At 39.8% G+C, this 20,850-nt stretch overlaps 1 protein-coding gene across 2 annotated transcripts; it reads left to right on the forward strand.

Annotated features, from left to right (window-relative positions):
• Positions 1-416: 416 nt before the first annotated feature.
• On the forward strand, positions 417-12,922 carry LOC134637879 (chemerin-like receptor 1). 2 transcript variants are annotated; one of them, XR_010095194.1, is made up of 2 exons: positions 417-544; positions 11,777-11,879. XR_010095194.1 is itself a non-coding variant. In XM_063488422.1 (2 exons), the coding sequence occupies exons 1-2, from the start codon at positions 11,668-11,670 to the stop codon at positions 12,850-12,852; spliced, it is 1,086 nt and encodes a 361-aa protein (XP_063344492.1). In that variant the 5' UTR covers positions 11,258-11,667; the 3' UTR covers positions 12,853-12,922. The 2 variants fall into 2 exon arrangements, 1 of the variants encoding a protein (XP_063344492.1); XM_063488422.1 differs by lacking the exon at positions 417-544 and adding an exon at positions 11,258-11,677 and having other exon boundaries at positions 11,777-12,922.
• The last annotated feature ends 7,928 nt before the right edge of the window (positions 12,923-20,850 follow it).

The raw sequence follows: 20,850 nt of genomic DNA on the forward strand, positions 1-20,850 counted from the left end.
TAATTGATACAGAGAAAAACCCAACAATCATATAACCCCCTAATGAGCAAGCACTTTGGGGACAGTGGGAAGGAAAAACTCCCTTTTAACAGGAGGAAACCTCCAGCAGAACCAGGCTCAGGGAGGGGCGGCCATCTGCTGCGACCGGTTGGGGTGAGAGAAAGAAGACAGGATAAAGACATGCGACATACATTTTAGTGTAAGCAATAAATGACTTGATAATATGACATGTAAACTGTTATACGGGGATTGGGCCTTTACATCTGCTAAAGAAAACAAATGAAAAACAAACAAAATAAACCAAAAAATAACCAAAACAAAACAAAAAACCCAACTTCTCACACCTACAGCCAGTTAAGTATGACTTTATAGTCTATTAACATCATTTGTTTTCTTTTTTTTCTTCTCAGAAAGTCCTTCTTCTCACTACCTCCAGCAAACTGTCCTGCTCTTGCTCAGCTCTGTTCATTACAGTTACTGGGTTGACAACAGAATGACTGACGCCATGACTTGTGATGGTGCTTTTGGAGTGGTCCCCTGTCAGGTAACAACCATTCTGATTAGATTAGAAAAACTTGATCGTATTTCGGGGAAATTATTTTGTTGCAGAAGTTGAAATGGTTATGTACTATTATTATTATTATTAGTAGTAGTAGTAGTAATAGTATCTGGCAGATGCCTTTTTGCCAGATAGATATATTTTATTATAGAGGATACTAACACGTGGTATGAAAGATTTCCCGTATCTGTCTCTTCGAGAAGGGGCTTTACTGTCTGTCTGTATCTCCAGTCAGAGGTGCAGAGGATGGTCAGGATTCTCCACATTGGATAACAATTTGTTCAGTTTGTGCTATTTTTATGAACATTAAACAATGAGCATATGAACAGAGGAAAAAAAGAATAAGACAAGAAATTGTATTTTCCCCTTTTTGATAACACAAAATGTATCAGAATTGTCCTGGGAACTTTCACTGTTTATGTTAAAACAGAACATAAACAGTTCCCTCAGCTCCATGATATCTTCTTCACTCACACCATCAGACATTTGTGGCTGTTCAACTGCCCTCATGCATTCTTCTCTGTCCATTTCAATAACTTTTTCTATGGTAATCACTGTAAGAGAAAGTTGGTGGGGTCAAACTTTTAATTCAGACTACATGGAGCCCGTCCTTGAATTGCACACTGCAATCTGGAACTTCTCCCAAAGTCCATCATGGAAAAGAAGTACGGTATTTTTCGGACCATAAGGTGCACCGGTTTATAAGGCGCACTGTTGATGAACGGGTTTTAAATGTTTTAATTTTTCAGAAATCTCTCAGTCAGAACATCATGTTTATATCATGTTTAGGTGGATACTAGCAAGCTAACTTCCTAGTAACGTCTAACTCCGTTAAATTTAATCTATTCTGTTTTCATGGATGCCCGGATGTTAAACTTAATTGTTACACCTGGTAAAGCATCGATGCTGATCATTTTATTAAAGATGTGTTGTGGAAATTTATTAACAAAGCCTGCAGACACGATGAGCAGTTAAAACCCAACACTTTATTTCCCATGCATGAGGAGAGACGTCAGTCAGGGGGGCACTGAGAGTTGTCTCTGACAATGAACAGTTCAGGTCCCTTTTAAACACAGTCACAGAACAAAAGGCTTTTACAGTTGCAGTTCACACCTTGGCTCTAAACAGAAAACCCTCTATCACCTGTGTGAATCTCCCCCACTCTGGGGTCAAGCCTTCCTGTGTGAGCTTCCATTTCCTGGGAGACACTCACCAGGCTCCCACCATCTGTGTCCCAGTGTGAATGAGGTGTGAACCAGATACACTAAAACTAAGTAACATCAAAGCATTTCATCAAGACAATACATTAAAGAGAAATCCCACTACAGATGTAAGAATTTGGACAGTTTTTAACTCTCAGTGATGCCGCAGCGTTTGTTTGATTTTGGGGCCTCCGCGAGAAAAACAGAATCATTTTCTCCATCATTTTTGCATTCTTCATCTGTTGGTTGCCCTTCCATGTTTGCAATTTTATAGAATTAAAGCATATGACTAACCCGAAAACCTTGGCCATTGTTAGACTCATGGGTCGTCTGACTGTGAGTCTAGCTTTTCTGAACAGCTGCCTGAACCCCATCCTCTATGTATTCATGTGTGAAGAATTCATAAAAAAGCTTCGGCAGTCCATATGCCAATTTAACCTATTTATCTCAAAACCTTTTATTTGGCTTTAAAAGGATGTTATTTTCAACCTAGGTTATTGTTTTATTTATTTCAAGTTCTAAGTTTGAGTTTATCTATTTGAATTAACACTGTGTTATTTTAAATCAAGTTTAGTTCTTTCGGCCCAAGATTTAATTTAATCTTGGTCTAGTTCACCTTTAGATTTCAACCATTTCTTATTTTGCTTTAACCCAACAAAATTATTTACATTTCCGTTAACACCATTACAGCGTTAAAATGTAAGGTTGACCAAAAAAATAAATTACAAAGAATAAAAACATGTAAAAAACTGAAAACAATTCAGCAAAAGGCTGAATAACCCCTTAAACAAACACACAAACAAACAAACAAAAGAAAAATTGTCTCTGTGTCATTTAACTATTAATCCTGGAATTACTCTGAATGGTTATGTGGTGCTTTGAGAGTCCACTGTTCTTTTGCAGAGGTGTATGGATTAATCTTACCAGGGGGTTTTTTCAGCGAAAGAGCGCAACGTCCAGCAGGGGGCGTTTTTCCCTTTTCCTGCTCGGCACAGTTCAATGGGTCCGTGGGTGGCTCGCCATCTTGTTTCTTGCTCAGCGAATCAAACTCCGATTCTAGCTCGGCATTTCCCGATCCAAACCTTAATGGCCTACCATAACAACAAAACAATATGCATAAACATTTGAAAATAACACACGGGTAGCCCTTAAATAACAGTAAAAGTCCGTTTTTTTCAGCTTATTTAGTCCTAAATGAGGTGACGCCAATATGGCGCGCTGAAAACAACGTCAATGGCCTTTGAACTACAGCCTGTGTGTCGGTTAAGCACCAATCCACCGTTTAAATCCACCCTTTTTAACATAAAACAACATAAATCTGCTACCTTGGCTTTCCATTTGCATGAAATGAACAATATAATACAACAAAACATTTCTTGTATGAAATAAAATATAATTTCTGAACTCACCATGTCCCGTTCAGTTATGGTTAAAACGTCACCAAGGCAAGGACAGGTCGGACAAACAAAAATACATTCTCCAGAGTATAAAAATGGCTTTATGTAGACTTCTGGCTTGTTTTTTAATATTTCTTCACTGGTTTAGGCAGCAGCTCCGCAAGGACTGTCTGCATTTCTCCCTCTACAGCATCAAAAAGAAGGAACAACCCAGTCAGGTGTGGCTGGTCACAGGAGTCATGCTGCATCTTCTTCTTCTTCTTTCAAGTTTAACGGCAGCTTGCATCCAAAATTGTTGCATTACTGCCATCTCCTGGCTTTTAATCTTCCATCACTCCTGAATCCTCAGATCCGCTTGATGAGACCAGTATTTCTCAAAAAACGAAAAACCACCCCTTTCCCTTCACCATGACTTAACTTATTAGCCACTTGTTCAAACGTAAGTTCCCTTCCACCACTCATTTCACCCCTCATCACCCTCCTGTGACTTGCACACTTCCTACAACTAAGAAGCACATGCTCAACCGTCTCCATAGCATTGCACCCATCACACAACCCATTCGGATGTTTCCCTATCCCAAAAAGAGTACCAAAAAAAAAGCAGTGGCCTGTTCGTATTCTGCTTATAATAACCTCCTCCTGTCTCTTTAATCCGCTACTCCTCTTAGCTTCTATTGTGTTTTGCACCCTATATAAATGTCTCCCTTTTGTTTCATTATCCCATGCCATTTGCCAGAAGTTCTTACTTTCTGTCCAAACTACATATCAGTACTTTTGAGATTCTGCTGTCTTCCACCCATTCTAGAGCCAGCAGTATGGCATATAACTCAACTGCATATATACCCAGAAGATTTGACGTTCTTTTTGCAATCTTGATATTTAACTCGAATTGCCACTGCTACACTAGTTGCTTCAGTCTTAGGATCTTTTGACCCATCTGTATACACCTGTAAAAATTCACTGTATTTGCTCTCCAATCTGTTATAAAATTTTTGACAAATATCTGTGGTCAATTTCCTCTTCTTAGTATCCGTTAATGATCTGTCTACTTTAATGTATTTCAATGTCCATATGGGTCGTAAAGGCCACAACACTGTCTGACTGAAGTCTTTGTCATACACTTTAAAAGTTCTCGCTCTATCATCCCTGTTAAGTCTAATTGTTGAATGTTGTCATTGTGTTTCTTAAATTTGTAGTCTTAGTTCAATCTATAGGATCAAGACGTTCCTTTGATCCTGACCACCTCTCCCGCCACTCTGTGCTGGGGGAGGTTTTATTGCAGACACATTCTATCTGAAAGATCTGTTTCTTGTGTTGTAAGCTTCCTGCTTTTATGACCCTTTTGGTCAGCAGGAGGTCACACAAACGCACCCCCATGACACACACACACACACATTCTCACACACTCACTCAAACACACACACACACATTCTCACATACATACACACACACGTTCTTGCACATGCATACAGATGTTTACACATACACACACATAGTGCCTTGTCTTAGAACCATTTGGGGTCATTTTGTGGTAGGATTCGAAGTGCGTTCCTGAGATACCGACGAGGCCTCCCTTGCGCAAGTAAATCGATCGATCGCTGACTGTCTTGTTTTCTTCATGATGAATAAGTCTCTAAACTAGCGTGGCTTGTGGAAACACAGACCCAACAATCCCCAACCCACCCAAAATTATTTTTAAAAACCTTTCCTCTTTCCCAACAAATCCCTAACACTTTCTTAACAGGATGGTTTTCGTCATGACCTTTCACATTTATCCAATAATTAACCATCAGCTGTTGCTTCTAATATACAGTGGCATTTCTCCTGATTCCACTTGTAGAGCACATATTGGTGTTGTTTTAACTGCCCCTAAGCAAAGTCTCAGTGCTCGAGCCTGGATTACATCTAGCTTCTTTAAGGAAGTTTTAGCCGCTGAGCCATATACCACACACCCATAATCTAATCTTGATCGAATTAACGTGATATAAATACTTTTAAGTGCATCAAAATTAGCACCCCATGTCAGTCTTGCTAAACACCTCAAAATATTAAGAACCTTTTTACTTTTTGTGATTTTTCCAAGTTAATCTCTTGTGAAAAACCACACCCAAAAAATGAAAACAATCCATCCTTTCTAACTCTTTCCCATACAAGTATAACAGTTTATTTCCCCCAATTTTCTTATTTGTGAAAAACATTACTTTAGTTTTCTCAATGAGTTACGCTGCAGCGTGCCCTTTCACAGTAAGAGTCTGAACACATATTTTAGCCATTTTACCTGAATTAACATAAAAACACCATGAATTAGCAAATTTTAACCTTTATGATCTATTTATTGATTATTTTTCACCTTTAATATATGTCTTATGACTGTTTTTACTAACAGGCTTTTATTTATTGACAGCTATGTTAACCAGGGTTACAACTTCACTGTATATTCTGCAATATATAGACATAGTACATTGTTACACATTTGTGCACAGTCTCACACAGCTTTTGCTAGGCACACTGCATTACGGTGAGTGGCCTGGCTTGTTTACTCCCACTAGAGCTGCTCATTTTAGGAGATACTCTCTCTTGTGGTGCAATGGAGGAATAACTACTCTTCCAGCGCTACATCTCATTGGAGACTGGGGCACACATTATTTTAAAATCACTAAAGAAAATACCATATTTGAACAATCAGAACCTTTTAACAAAATACAATATTTTAAATAAAAAAATATGGGAGATGCCTTGTTTTTGTCAATAATGCATTTCTTGTATTTACACTCTTCCCTCCAAAATGTAATGGCGTCCCGACATTCTGACACTATCAGTCCTTATGTGGCAACTATTCATTGCCTGTAGGAGAAGTACATCTCTTTAGGAGTCAGAGTTCAGCATCACTGCTAGCCACAGTGAAACACATGGTGAAAACCATTTATATACATAAAAGGTTCCAGGGAAAAGGACTGTTATTCATCTGTCCAATCATTCAGATCAGTGACAATGTTTTTAAAAACAACATCACTATTAATTAATCTTTGTTCAGTAACGACCCTAGCTCTTGTTTTCCAGTTGTGGGTATTAATTATGCACATAATTAACCAGAATAATTGCCTTGTTTCTTTAAAAATTTGTATTAAACCATACCTTACAGATTTTATATTGTTATCAATCTCAAAACCCACAGCAGCAATTTTTTGTCTTATCTCTGTTGTTCTGTAGCAATTTAAAATTTAATGGTCCAAAGTTGTCTTCATCACAGTGTAGAATCGGGCATTTCTTTGTGGTAACATAAAAGCACCACTGATCCACTGCTCTGACAGGAAGTTGCCCAACAGACATAAGTTTTCAGATATAACTTTGTCATAGACATTTTTAACAATTTGAGAATGTTCTTCTTCACTCACATATTTATACTGTGTTAAACCCCCATCATTTTTGACATTAATTATACTATCAATTTATTTTGTACATACCTGATTCTTATTTATGTTAAGATATTTCCATTGCTCAAGGATGTCTCCAAAAAGGAGTTTGTAGTATGGCACACCAGATCTAGCTTTCCCTTTCAATTAGCCCCTCAGGGCCTTGTTCTTGTTTGTTTTCCTGCTCACACAAGCACTACACACGTTTTGATAAAAGAGATTTTCAGTTTAATTCAAAGGTCAGGCACACCGTTCACTTTGCTTTTGTACATTAAACACCTTTTTGTTGCCTCACGATTTGTTCCCCATTTCAGTTTAACGCATAATTTATTGAGAACCATGATGACTTTTTGTGGGGGTGGAAACACAGTGGCGAGGGATAACAATCTTGATACATTGTGGGTTTTGACAGTGTCCTTTTTCTGTCAAGATAGGCAGGAGTGAAGAACCCAAATGCAGACTCATACACGGAAGTGAAACTTAAAGTCAAAAAGCAGCTTTATTGCTGGCACTAGTAAACACAGAACTGAACTGAACAACACTACAAACAGAACACACAGACATATATGACGGGACAGCTTGACACTGAACAGGGGGAAGACTAGACACTATATACAGAGGGTGGACAGGGGAAAGAGGAAGCAGCTGGGAGACACGGCTGAGGCTAATTACACATGACGAAAGCTAAACTGATGCACACAGACTGAAGACTACCAAAGAAAAACAGGAAGTACACAGAGAAGCAGACAGACCTAACAGAGGAGGAATCACAAAAGCAAACCAAGGCTAGAAATACAGAATTAAAACCCAAGAGACTAACAATGACACATCATAACAAAATCTTGGATTAATAATAATACAAAACCAAAAACACTGGGTCACCGACCCAGGATCGTGACACTTTCCACTAATCCAAATTCCCAGGACTTTAATTTAATCTTTAACCTCCATCCATATTATGGGTATCTTTACTGAGTAAGATGCTCTAACCTGGACATAATCTAGCTAAATAACATAGGGTGTCTATGGGCAGAAATCTGTGCTATCAGAAACTGAATTTGAATAAGTTAAATTTGAATTTGAATTGCTCAGAATCTGAATTGTAACTTGAATAAATGCTTTTAAAAACTGAATATGAATTAGCCTAATTTGAAATTCAATTTATTGGTTAGAAAATGATCATCACTAAATTGAAATTGCATTTTATATTTTGAAAATGAATTCATTTGCTTTGAAACTGTATTTTATCCTTTAAAATTTAGCTCTCAAATAAGTTCAGATTCACTTCTGACCATTCAGTTTCGGTTCTACAATTCAGTTTTTTGGGACTTACATCCGGTTCCGGTTCAAGAGTAATGAGCGCAGATTAATAGAACTACGTTTTACTAGCGGACCGAAAGTGTTACTGACGGGAATCTACAGCATCTTGAGCTGAATTAAGACTTCAGAAGTCATTCGTCATGTCGAATGACCAGCGGATAAACTCTCAGGTTGGTAATAAATGTATTACATGTATAAGAACAAGCGTCATGTTAACAAATGATAGCCGTACAGTAACTTTTATGCTTATTGTAGCTGTAAGCTAAAAACGCTAATTTAGCATAGTTTGCCCTGGATTCAGCTTTGACAAACAAATATGATCGACTGTTTCTAGTAGAATTCCAAAGTTGTCATCTTGTACCCTCTGTATGCTTGCAGAGACCCCTACAGTAGGGAAACATGCAAAACGCTGTCCAAACCTTTGTATTTTAGCTTTATTTATGTCTTACACAGCATCCCAACTCTTTAGCTAACTTAATAACTTTAGCTAAAGTGAATAGTTAGTCTAATTCATTAGTGCAGCATTTACTGGATCACCTGTTTAAAGTGATATAATATGATATACAACTATCACTGAAACAGCAAACTTTGTAAATAAACAAACAACACTTCTCATTCTCTAAACGTTTGGCCACAGCTGTAGATTACACTATCAGTGCTTGTTCACTCTTGACAATAATTACATTTCTAAATTCTCTTTGTGCATTTACAGGTAAACAATATCTAATATTTTATCTAAATGACTGCTTTGTCTTTGAAAAGGTGAAGAGCCTGAGGCCGGTGACGGTCCAGTTTTACTCCAAGTACATCCTTACGGTGGCTCACAGGACAAGGCCACATTCCTGTCCTCCCAGAAGAGAAGATAAACTTCAGAGTCTTCATGCAGTTCAACCACACCTGTCATATTCCGTATGGCAGCGGTCTCAAACTCCAGTCCTCAAGGGTCGGTGTCATGCAACTTTTACATGTGTCCCTGGTGCAACACACCTGAATACAATTAGTAGGTCATTAGCAAGAGCATAGAACTTGACTGCATGCTGAGGTGGCAACCCCTAACCCTACCTACCTACTCAAGTAAATTTAAGTAAATGTATGTATTTGGAAACATATACTTCTAAAAATACTTTTATTGCACCATGTTCATTCACTCATGAGCTGCTGTAACATGAATCAAATGGCTGAATTGCCAACTCAGCATGCAGTCAAGTTCTATAGTCTTGCTAATGACCTACTAGGTGTGTTGCAACAGGGACACATGGAAAAGTTGCAGGACAGCGGCCCTCGAGGACTGGAGTTTGAGACCCCTGCCGTATGGTGTTCATGCGGTTTTCTACCCCACAGTTACAGCATGTCTGACTGCCTGTTCAGCATATGCAAAAATATATGATGAGTTTAAGCATGTGATGACAAAGGCCTTCCATTATGGTGTTTGTCATCACATGTCACAGACATCTGGATGATCATTTGGAATAAACTAAAAACTTATTACTTCATCTTTTATCTTTATTATTATTATTGTTCTTATTTTACATTTTTCATTGTTAGGCATTAGGTTTATTTGTAGTAGTCCTTTCCAACTTCTTTCCCTCTTCCATGTTACCATGTCAGCTTGTCAGCATCTACAGTGGCTTGCAAAAGTATTCGGCCCCCTTGAACCTTCCCACATTTTGTCACATTACAGCCACAAACATGAATCCGTTTTATTGGAATTCCACGTGAAAGACCAATACAAAGTGGTGTACACGTGAGAAGTGGAACGAAAATCATACATGATTCCAAACATTTTTTACAAATAAATAACTGCAAAGTGGGGTGTGCATAATTATTCAGCCCCCTGAGTCAATACTTTGGAGAACCACCTTTTGCTGCAATTACAGCTGATGAAGGCTCTTAGGGTCCTGTTGATCTTGTACAGTTCTAGGCATTCCAGGCATTTCATAGTCTTTCTTGTAACCCAGACCTTCCCAAAGTGTGGGGCCCGCCCCCTAGGGGAGGCGCAGAGCCATTGCAGGGGGGGCGCGGTATGAAAAGGGGGAAAAAAAACAACGCTTGGACACTGCTAGCACGGGGCGCCCACACAAACGCAAAGCAGGAGATGAAGCATAGCTGAATATGTTTCCAAACCAACTTCATTCTAAGCCAAAGACTAGAAAATATGGTGAAGCATATCTTCCCTTTGGTTTCACCTGCACAAGTGCCAAGGTAGGTCTCCCCTGCATAATTGGTTTTCCCTTCGTCGGGAGCACGCGCTTGGCTCTCCAAATCACGGACAAACAGTATCCCACATTCTTGATTTTTAGTTCACAAACACTTCTTGACTAACTACTCCTGACATTTTGGAGATGTGAGCTCTTTATACAGTAAAGTTACAGTGGGATACAAATAATATCAGGCTGATCCTGCCACGATTTGTTCCCCCTGTCTAAATCAAACGGTATCCTACAGTTGTTTATGTTTTTAAACCCATTTTGCACAGAGAGGCATTTTTTGAAAAATGTATTGATAGCAATGTTGAATATTATTACACAGGAAAAAAACAACTACAGGTAAAATAATTACACCGTGACGCCTCTGCCTTTCTAAATGGAGGGACAGTAACTGCATGTGTATAAGTAAGCGTGTAAAACCTGCAGATAGTCAGATTAACAGTAACAGTATTTTGTCTCTATCTGCCATTCTGCAATTTATCTCACGTAAACAATAACATGGCGCACAGCGTGACGTGAAAAAGGCACATACCTTTGACGTTGCGTGACGAACTCTGTATTCCTCGTCCACACGTAAACGCAAAAAAGGAGTTTTAAAAAATCTCCGTTTTCAGTGATTCAAAACGCTGTTTACGTGTGGACGAAAGGTCCAAACGCACAGAAACAGCTGCATTTTCAAAAATACCCGTGTAGGTGTAGACATAGCGTAAAAGAGTTAGAAGTTTATTTTATTACTACCTGTAATTTACTGCAGATTACTTGTATTTGCTTAATTGTTTACTAAATGTTTGAGGTGTGAAATAAACCGCAATGTAGCAAAATATGGGTGTTTTTGGTTGGAGGATGTATTTGTTTGTATTTTTTTTTTGTAAAACAAAGGGGAGCCTAGCAAAAAAAGTTTGAGAACCACTGATCTGGGTGAAGCTTGAGATGCATAGAGAATAATGATGTCATAATGCTGTGTAAAGTTCTTGGTAAAAGTGTATCTGCTTATGTGAACACTTTTAAGGAATTACCCGTCCATATTTAACAAGATGATCTAATGTTGTGTATTTATTTATTTATGTATTGACCTGTTGGTGCTTTTGTCCTATACTTGCTTAGTGCCTATAGGCCACCATCAAAGGCAGGCAGATGCTTGGAGCCCAATACCAGACTTTGACATTTAACAATAGTTATCTTAGCTAGTACCTTAGTGTGTCTTGCTAGGCACACCAGAGTCTGTTGCTACTGAGTCAGGTGCACCAAAACTGGGGGCCAGAGTGGGAACAGCAGCAGTTGACTGCACTGTCTTGACTTGTTAGCATTTCTCAGTGAAATATGATAATACTCTTAGTGAAATAAATACTGCTCTTCTAAGACTTGTTCAACCTTTCAGTTTAATCATAGAAATGTTAAGTAGTATCCAGCAAATATATCACTCAGCCTTTCCTGGTGCATGAGCATATTCTGAGGTGTTTCTGTTCTCTGTTGCATAAACTGAGAGGGAGGAGTAATGGCAGCAAATAAAAGCAGCAAAAGACAGAGACCAGTGTAGATTAACGACAGACTCTCTCAGCTAAAAGGAACATGGGGTTTGGTGAGAAACTTTCAACATATATTAGCATTTCTTTAAACTATGTCAGCTAAAAGATAATATGACCTTTTGATAAACTGAATAAAGTGATTTTGTTTTTAGGTAACATCAGTTCGGCTGCAAATCCATCATCTGGACTGGAAGCAGCTTCCAGACACATACAAACAGCCTCCATTGTCATCTACTGTGTGATTTTTATAGTTGGCACTCTGGGCAATGCTCTGGTTATTTATGTGACGGGCTTCAAAATGAAGAAAACAGTGGAAACAGTTTGGTTTTTCAACCTGGCCATAGCTGACTTCCTCTTCACGGCCTTCCTGATTTTGCCAATCATTTCTCTCTCTCACAGTCATCAATGGCCTTTTGAACAATTCAAGTGCAAGCTCAACAACTTTGTGAGTTTAGTCAACATGTTTGTCAGTATCTTTACTCTGACAGCTATGAGTTCGGATCATTGTTTGTCCATCTGGGTGGTGGTGTGGGCACACAACAAGCGCACAGTCTGCAAAGCTCGGCTCATATGTGTTGGTATCTGGGTGATTGCTGCGGTCTTCAGCACTCCTTATGCCACTTTTCGCACTGTTGTGGAATACAGGGGGGCACATTACTGTAGTTATTCTATGACACATGAACAGCAATGGAGTCTCCACATTTTTCGCTTTCTCATGGGCTTTGTGATCCCATTCCTGGTCATATTTGTGTCTTATGTGGCCATAGGCATACGTGCAATGCACATGTCAAGAACAAGGAGACGCAGATCTCGCCGAATCATTTTCTCCATCATTTTTGCATTCTTCATCTGCTGGTTGCCCTTCCATGTTTGCAGTTTTATAGAATTAATGCATATGACTAACCCTAAAACCTTGGCCATTGTTAAACTCATGGGTCCTCTGACTGTGAGTCTGGCTTTTCTGAACAGCTGCCTGAACCCCATCCTCTATGTTTTCATGTGTGAAGAATTCATGAAGAAGCTTCGGCAGTCCATATGTTTTGTACTCGAGAGTGCTCTGACAGAGGACCATGTGTCATTTTTGTCCACTCGCTCCATGTCAACCTTTTCCAATACCGCCCAAAAGTCAGCCGCTGCTGCAACTTCAAAGAGGACTGACACGGCCGATTTGAAATCCTTCACAGAAAGCAAAGTGATCGTCTCTGAGGAGACACCGAGCACTGAATAATATTTCAACATCAGGCAATGTAAACTGGAAAAAAATCTTTTTTAATTGTTTATGTCAAATTGACTGAAACAGTGCACTCATGCACAGATATTAAAAAGTGTGTGTGAATTTGTTACTTGATGTTAAAGCAAATTGTTCTTGCTGTTGCAGGAAGTATCCCACTGTGCTCCCTCCAAGTTTAAGAAAGAAATGTTATGACTTTTCTCATCAGTAAAAGTAACAGAAACCCTTTGTGGCTTTGCTTCAGCTTAAAGTTGCAATTATTGATTTACTGATTAAAACAACCAATGTGACATGAAATGTGTTTTTTAAGGGTTTTCAAGATTAAGTTTGATAAGATTTCTATTTGTGTACATAACTTTTTCATCTTCGAGCTTGTTAAACCATGTTTATTAGTATCTGCATCTATTACACTGTCAGAGACTCAACATTTATTGGTCTCTATGTATTTTTAACCTGTTAATAAAAACATGCTGATTAAATGCTTTTGTCTGTCTCCATTACAAACCTGACATGCACCCTGCTTCACCGCTGATCTAACAGGATGTCACAGTGTTCTATATCTGACTTGGAACACGCTATGTAAATCACTATGAAGTGCAGGAAATGAACCACAGTGTCACTCAGCTGGTTCTAGGTATGTTGCTGCACGCATATACTGTGCAGGCCTTTCTCACTCTGGGACTGAATATCGCAGCAGTACTAATTACACTATTCACTCTAAATGTTTTTACTAAAAAAGTTGCTAAAAGTTTGCCTTTCATGAGGATAGATATTGAACTGTAAAAGCCATAGTAAATATCAGTAATGTTTGGTTTTCACTAAGGATCTCCAGAGGTAAACAAGGTCACTTGCCAAGTCAGAATCTTCGTCTACTAGCTGCAATTCTAGCAGTGTAAAAGAAACTAAGAAGAAGGAGTGTAAAAACATTTTATACATGTTATAAATCACCAAATTAATGCACACGTTCCTGTGACGATGCGATGCACAGTTCTTCAGTGGTTTTAATGAGGTATGGCTCTTGATGGATTTTTCAGTCCAGTTCTTGTGCAATTCAGCATTCCTCAGCTATTTTTCCCTGTTTCCCTACCTTAAAAGTGGCTTCTTGACAGCCACCTTTCCACAGAGACTGTTTCTGATGAGCCTTCAGCGTAAACAATAGATAGATCAGCTGAAGGGCCAGATGCATCTCTAATATCTTGTGTCAATTTTTTGCTTGTTTTTTCCCCTAACTCTTAAGGACTTGACTTTCAGATACTTTTAGATAGTTTTTGTAGTACTGAAAGAGAGTACTACACTATTTGACTGCAAATAGTCTGTAGGCCTGCAACTTCTTTTTTTTCTACATTTGCCCGGTTCCTCATTTTTTAAGCACACAAAAATGCAATTTTATGAATGTCAAACTTTATCGTCATTTACATTTTTCATAGAGCCAACAAAATTATGTTTTTGTGACAGTCTGCTAATAACAAATTGCAAACTGAAAGGAACAATTTAAAATGAGTCCGTTGCTAAGTTGTCTGTTATGTGTTGACACAACACTCATTCATCCCTTGAGTTAGATGCCTTTTTATACTTTAGTGATTCATAAGTCAGTGTTAAATGGCTTTAAAAATCCCCTGAAAATGATCAGCTACGAGGACTGAACTGAAAATGAATGGAAAAGTAGCCGATGTCAAAAGACAAACCTTCAGGAAGGCTGAAGGCCTATTGCTCAAGATCCCTTGATCAACGGCAAAAAAAAGCAAAACGTTACAAGAAAGTCAGATTCCTTGGAAGAGAAATACAAAACAATTACAAGAAACACTTCAAGAACACACACTCCCACCAACGCAGCTCACTCTCTGGGCAGCATTTACTTTTAAGGAAATAGTGCTGTAATTTTTAAATATTCGTTTTTGTTTTCTTTGTTCTTTTTAAAGGTAGCCTACTTTACAGAGTTTGTAGCGGAGTAAAAATAAAAGAATATAAGTTTGATCTTAATTGACCTTCACAAAAAAGTCAAAAGTCCAGTGAAACGTGAGATTTAGTACCTTATATCCTCCTAAAACCAGCAATTAGACTTTGTCCTCTGTCTGAGTTTGAGACCACTACAGCAAGCACCAATTATCTAATCTTTACGAGTCCTGCTGTACGATCAAGGGGACATCCTGGGCTTTCTATTGGTACCATATTTTGGGCAGCTGTGTATGAGATTGTGCAGTTAAGTGCTTGAGATAGTAACGTGTACGAATACGTGTTTGTGTTTGCGTGTTAATCCAGTCACCGAGTGTTCAGGAGTCTGACGGCTTGGGGGAAAAAACTGTTTCAGAATCAGAATCAGAAAGACTGTATTTATCCCCAAGGGGCAATTAACATACAACAGAGCAGCATGGCGTTGAAGATAAGGAAAAGGCATAAACAGGCAATAAGAGTGAGATAATAAATACACAGAATATACAGTATATACACAAATTACAAAGTTTTGAAATTAAAGTGACTGAAAGGTGAATAAATAACTGTAAGTGAGTAAAGTGTCGGCAGTATAAAAAGAGTGTAGTTTATGTTTATGGGTGTGGGAAATGGTCTTATTGGCTGGAGTTAAAAAGCAGGGTGGTTTTGTGGACAAACGTGGCTCTCCTCCTCTCAGTCCTGCAGGAAATGCAGCGGAGGAGTTGCCCAGAGGGGAGCCATTGAAATGCGGGGTGAAGAATGTGAGAGGGGTCATTTATGATTTTGTCTGCCTGTCTAAGGGCCTGTTGGCTGAAAACCTGTGCCAGAGTTCTGACAGGCAGGCCAATGATTTTAGAGCACACTGATGCAGTGTGCTGCAGTCTGTTCCTGTTCTAAAGGCTGAGGGAGCGGAACCAGCAGGTGATGGAGAAGGTCATCATGCTTTCCAGGAAGGCATAGTAAAAAGTCATCATGATGGGTGTGCTGACTCCAAAGGAGATGAGTTTCCTAAGGAGGTATAGCCATTGGTGGCACCTCCTGAGAATCTCCTCAGTGTTGGCAGAGAATTTCAGGAGGTTGTCAAAGATGGTTCCCAGGTATTTGTACTCCTCAACTACCTCCACTGGCTTCCCATGGATGGTGGTGGTGACTGAAGCAGCCAGATCCCTCTGCCTACTGGAGAAGGTCACCACCATCTCTTTGGTTTTGCTCACATTTAATTCAAGCTTGGAGCTGTCACACCACTCTACAAACTCCAGCAGAGCGGGCCCGTGGTTTTGTGAAGGGCCTGACAGCAGTGACAGGAGAACTGTGTCGTCAGCATATTTCACCAGTTGACAGTTGGGCTGTGTGGATCTGCAGTCATCGGTGTAGAGGATGAAGAGCAGGGGGCAGAGCACACAGGTGGAACGGAGACCGGAGAGAGAGTTGTTGACCCAAACCTTCTGAGTCCTGTTGGTTAAAAAGTCCAATATCCACAGGATTAGCTGATCATCCAGGTGATTTCGGGAGGAAAGTTTAGTGGCCAGGATATGAGGCTGCAGAGTGTTGAAGGCTGATGAGAAATCAGCAAACAGAAGTCTGGTCTGGGGTCAGTTGCTCTTACGATGTGTTGTTTTCAAAGGAGTTTGCAAAGAAAAGCGTCTGGACTTCTTTAAGTTGCTTGAAGACGTTTCACCTCTCATCCGAGAAGCTTCTTCAGTTCTAAGGTCAAATGGCCGAGAGTCCCAGATTTAAACCAAGTGGGAGTATCCCCCCAAAGAGGGACAAAGGACCCCCTGGTGATCCTCTAATCACATGAGCCAAGGTGTGAAAGTGGGTGTGGGACCTAATCAGCCAGGGTTTCGGGTGTGCTCATTGTGAAACCTGGCCCCACCTTGTCATGTGAATTCCTGAGGTCAGATGGCCCAAGATGTGAGTGGGCATTAAGGCGTCTGGGGAGGGAACTCAAAACTGGATTATAGATGGCAGACAGTTGGTGTCGTAAACCACCGCCTCTGTTCAAAGATGGTCGCTCACAGTGGACATAGATGGCCTCTTTCACTCCTCTTTCAAACCATCTGTCCTCTCTGTCCAAAATGTGAACATTGGCATTCTCAAAAGAGTGTCCTTTATCCTTAAGATGCAGATAATTATCTGAATCTTACAACCAAAGTTTTTATCTGATGTACAACGTGTTTGTTTTCATTCAAAGGTTTATGGCTTTTCCTATAATACCTGGTGGGCCAGTCTCTAGTCAAAATGCCCGGGCCGATTTTTTGTCCCAGTCCAGCCCTGGGCACGACACGCAGTGAATTAATCTGAGAAGGTGCATTAAAAAATAAATGGCCAGGCCAGCGGTGCACATCGCAAATTAGCTTGCATAGACACATTAGTTGTGCCGCTTCTTAATGACGGTTTGTTAGCTAACAACCCCAACTACCAGATTCAACTTGTTATTGGCTAAAAATAACTTCACCTACCGGTGAGAGGGACGTTGCTAGCTGGCAGTTTTTTCAAGCAATGTTGAAATTTCCACATTCCAACACTTCAAATGCTTCAGGAGCTTTCCGCTCAGATCAGCATCAGCACCGCAGAAATACACGGATACATCCGTAGACTTGAGACAGAATTCACAATGCACTTTCAGGACTTTCAGGTGTATGGACCAATGTTTTCTTTTCTGATCAAACCAGAAAGCTTTAATGAGCAGCTGGGTTTGTCTCGCATTAACTGCCTGGACACAGAGGACATCGAAATGCAGCTGATTGAACTGAAAAGCTCGAGTCTGTGGGGGTCAAAGTTTGCAGAACTACAGACGCATCTGGAATCCACAGCTGTGCGTGTTCATGGAGCTTGCATTTTCACCTGCTGGACATCATTACCTGACAAGTTTAACTTTCTTCAGAACATTGCAGAGGCCTTATTGACAGTATTTGGCTCTACATATCTGTGTGAGCAGATTTTCTCTCACACAAAGAGTGTCCTCAGGTAGCCGTCTGAATGCTGGACACTTGGAGACCTGAGTCTCTGAGTGGGAGACCAGAGATCACATTGTGTGTATCCCTGTACAACATGTGTATCCCTGTATTAACAGACATGCCATATTGGCCCAGTTTATTTTTCTTATCATTGTTGTGAGGAGACCATAAATAGCATTTGCATTTTCTGTTGTACAGTTCATTTGCTGTTATGGAGTTCTTGTTATGGATAAAAAGTGTCTTTTTTTTTTGTTTGTTTCAAAATAGCTGATAACTATTCGCTGATAGCTGCCAACATCTGCGAACAAATATAATTCTATAAAGTTGTTTTATATAGTGTGTAACTGTTAATATAGAGCGTTATTAAATTTATTGCTAATGCTCTCATATGGCACATTGATTTCTGAGGAAATTTCAGATAGCACTCATCATCAAAAAGGTTGCCTACCCCTGCTCTACATTGATTCATTAATGTTGAATTCTCTCACAGCTGCTCTATTTCCATGAACACAGGGTTTGATCTTTGGTTGCATTCTATCATAATGGACTTATTTTTCCAGTATTTTTCCAGTTTTTGAACTTTGAGAGTGTTTAAACAAGAGAGAAAAGTGTAAAATGTCCATGCCTATCTGAGAAAAGTGTATAAAGTGTGTCGTGAGGGGTTTTGCAGCCTTAAAACATCTATGATAATTGTAAAAATTAAAGCTGGCTACTTCGCACTGTATTCACAAAAAAATTGACACCAACAAGTTTCTCTCGGTTTTTTTTTTTTTCATCAGTCCATCTGTCACGATATGCGGAGGCAGATCGTGTGGATTCTTTAATGCGAGGACCCAAATGCAGACCACAGCGAGACGAACATGGGAATTGACTGAAAGCGTGTCTTTTATTAAGGCAGATGCACCAAATGGGGGAAAAACATAAATAACAAACTAAACAGAGGTACTGGGGAAACTAAGAAAACTCAACAAAACCCAAAATACTAGGAAGAACCTGGGAGGAACTCAGAAGAGTCACGGGGGTAAAAGCCGATGTAACAACAGAGGTCAGGGGATCACTGGGGGTGATCAGGGAAAGTGGAAACACATGGGGAACAGAGGTGATACAAACGAACATGACACCAGAGGGGAAGCAAAACTAAACACACTGAACATAGACCATGAGACTGTCAAAATAAAACAGGAAAAAGGCAGACTAAGACACTCGGACTCAACAAGGGAACAGGGAAGTTACAATGGGAGACATGACAAAGACATAACTATGGAACACATACAGGCGACATGATGGACTGGGGAGAACACACAAGACGGATGGGGGTGCCCTGGCATGAGACACAAGGGGAAACATGTAAACAAGAGGAAGAGATGAAAACAGAGTGAGAGAGAGGAAATGGGGACACGAGAGACAGAGAGTGAGAGCAAGAGGGATACAAAGGGAGACAAAACATTACTGAGACACACAAAGGGTGAGGGAGACATAAACACCGAGGACATGACACTATAAACTACACAGTCTGTATTTTCAGTTAAGACACTTCTATGACACACAGGTGAAACCACAGTTATCAGCTGCCAGTAGTGTGGTGGGGGAAATGATACTGACATGTATTAGACAGATACTACCTAAAACTGTTCCTAACCTTAATGTTTTCCTACAAAAATGCAATGAGAACAATTCGCACTGTATAAAACTCAAATGGGAAAGAGAGATGCAAAGGGAAATCCCAGAGAGTGATTGGCATTTGATGTCCATAATACAGTTCAGCTCCACTAACTCAAGAAGCTGGAGAGGATTTGAATGGAAAACTGTAATACAAAACTTTCTCTTACTTTTTAAAAGGAAAATAATTCAGAACACAAAAACCGTGGAGTCTGGACCCAGGATCAGGATCAAGATCAGGGTCTGACCTCATAAATGCACTTCTGAAAGAATGATCAATAATTCCCATAAACACACTTGTAAACCTTGTGGATAGCTTACCCGGAAAAGTTGAATAGTGGGCCAACTTCATATTGGAGGAAAACAGGCGAATACTTTTGGCAATACAGCGTATCAAAATCTTTGTGGCTTCACCATCACCTTTCTCAATTTTCAAGTCCATAACTTAATGTGAGCCTCTACAGCACAGTTGTAAAATCAAATTCACAACCAACTTTAAACCAAACATCCTGAGAGAATAAATGTTTCACTTAACTGGGAAAGTACATTATAAAACAAAGTTGTGTTTTTGCCACATGGATACATATGCATCTTCTTTAATACAGGATTGCAGTGGATTCCACTTCTGTGGACGTTTCCCAATTAACCAGTACAAGATTGTCACTGCAGTGTGTCATAAGACACTTATAGTATGTCCTATAACAATACAAGAAATGTTCCATAAATCTTCTCTCATGTTTGTTTTCTTCAGTCCATCATGCCTGTGAATTTATGTCCAAATTGTAAATTTGCATAAAAAATTGTTTAGTTTTGTTCACGCCTCATCATCGGTGTGATTTGTTTTAACCGTAACCCTATTTTATATGGTTTTATTTGTTTAAGATTAACAAACCATGAGCATTAACTTGGACATTACACTTCCTTTGCCTCTATTCAGTCCTGATCCATGCATGTCAGCATGTACTACCTGCAAAACGGGATTAACCAAATTATTACATATAGCTAATGTCACGGACCCGGCTCTGGAGGACTCCGGGGTCCGTGAGCAGTTATGGACTGTTGTTATTATTATTATTATTATTATTATTATTATTATTATTTAGGGGCTGTGTCGTCTACTGTTCGGTCCACAGTTGAATGTGTAGTGTGTGTTTGCGTGTGGGTTTGCTTCTCCCTCCCTCTCTCCCCGGTCCTTGGGCTGTTTACAGAAGTGCACGCCGTGGGAGAGGCGTGTCCTGGCGACTGTCGTCATTGGGAGTCCCTCTTCACTGTTACCGGCCCTCCTGCAGCTGATTACCTGACCAGCTGTTGGTAATCATCCCTCCCGGCTGGAGAGAGGTATTTAACCTGGACTCGCGGCGACAGTCGACGTGGGATTATTACTCTGAACTGGTATAGTCCGTGCGAGCAGTGTGTGTTTGTTAGTCGGCCAGCGTGTGGCTAATTG

Source organism: Pelmatolapia mariae, linkage group LG10_11 (assembly GCF_036321145.2).
Source record: "Pelmatolapia mariae isolate MD_Pm_ZW linkage group LG10_11, Pm_UMD_F_2, whole genome shotgun sequence".
Classification (NCBI taxonomy): domain Eukaryota; kingdom Metazoa; phylum Chordata; class Actinopteri; order Cichliformes; family Cichlidae; genus Pelmatolapia; species Pelmatolapia mariae.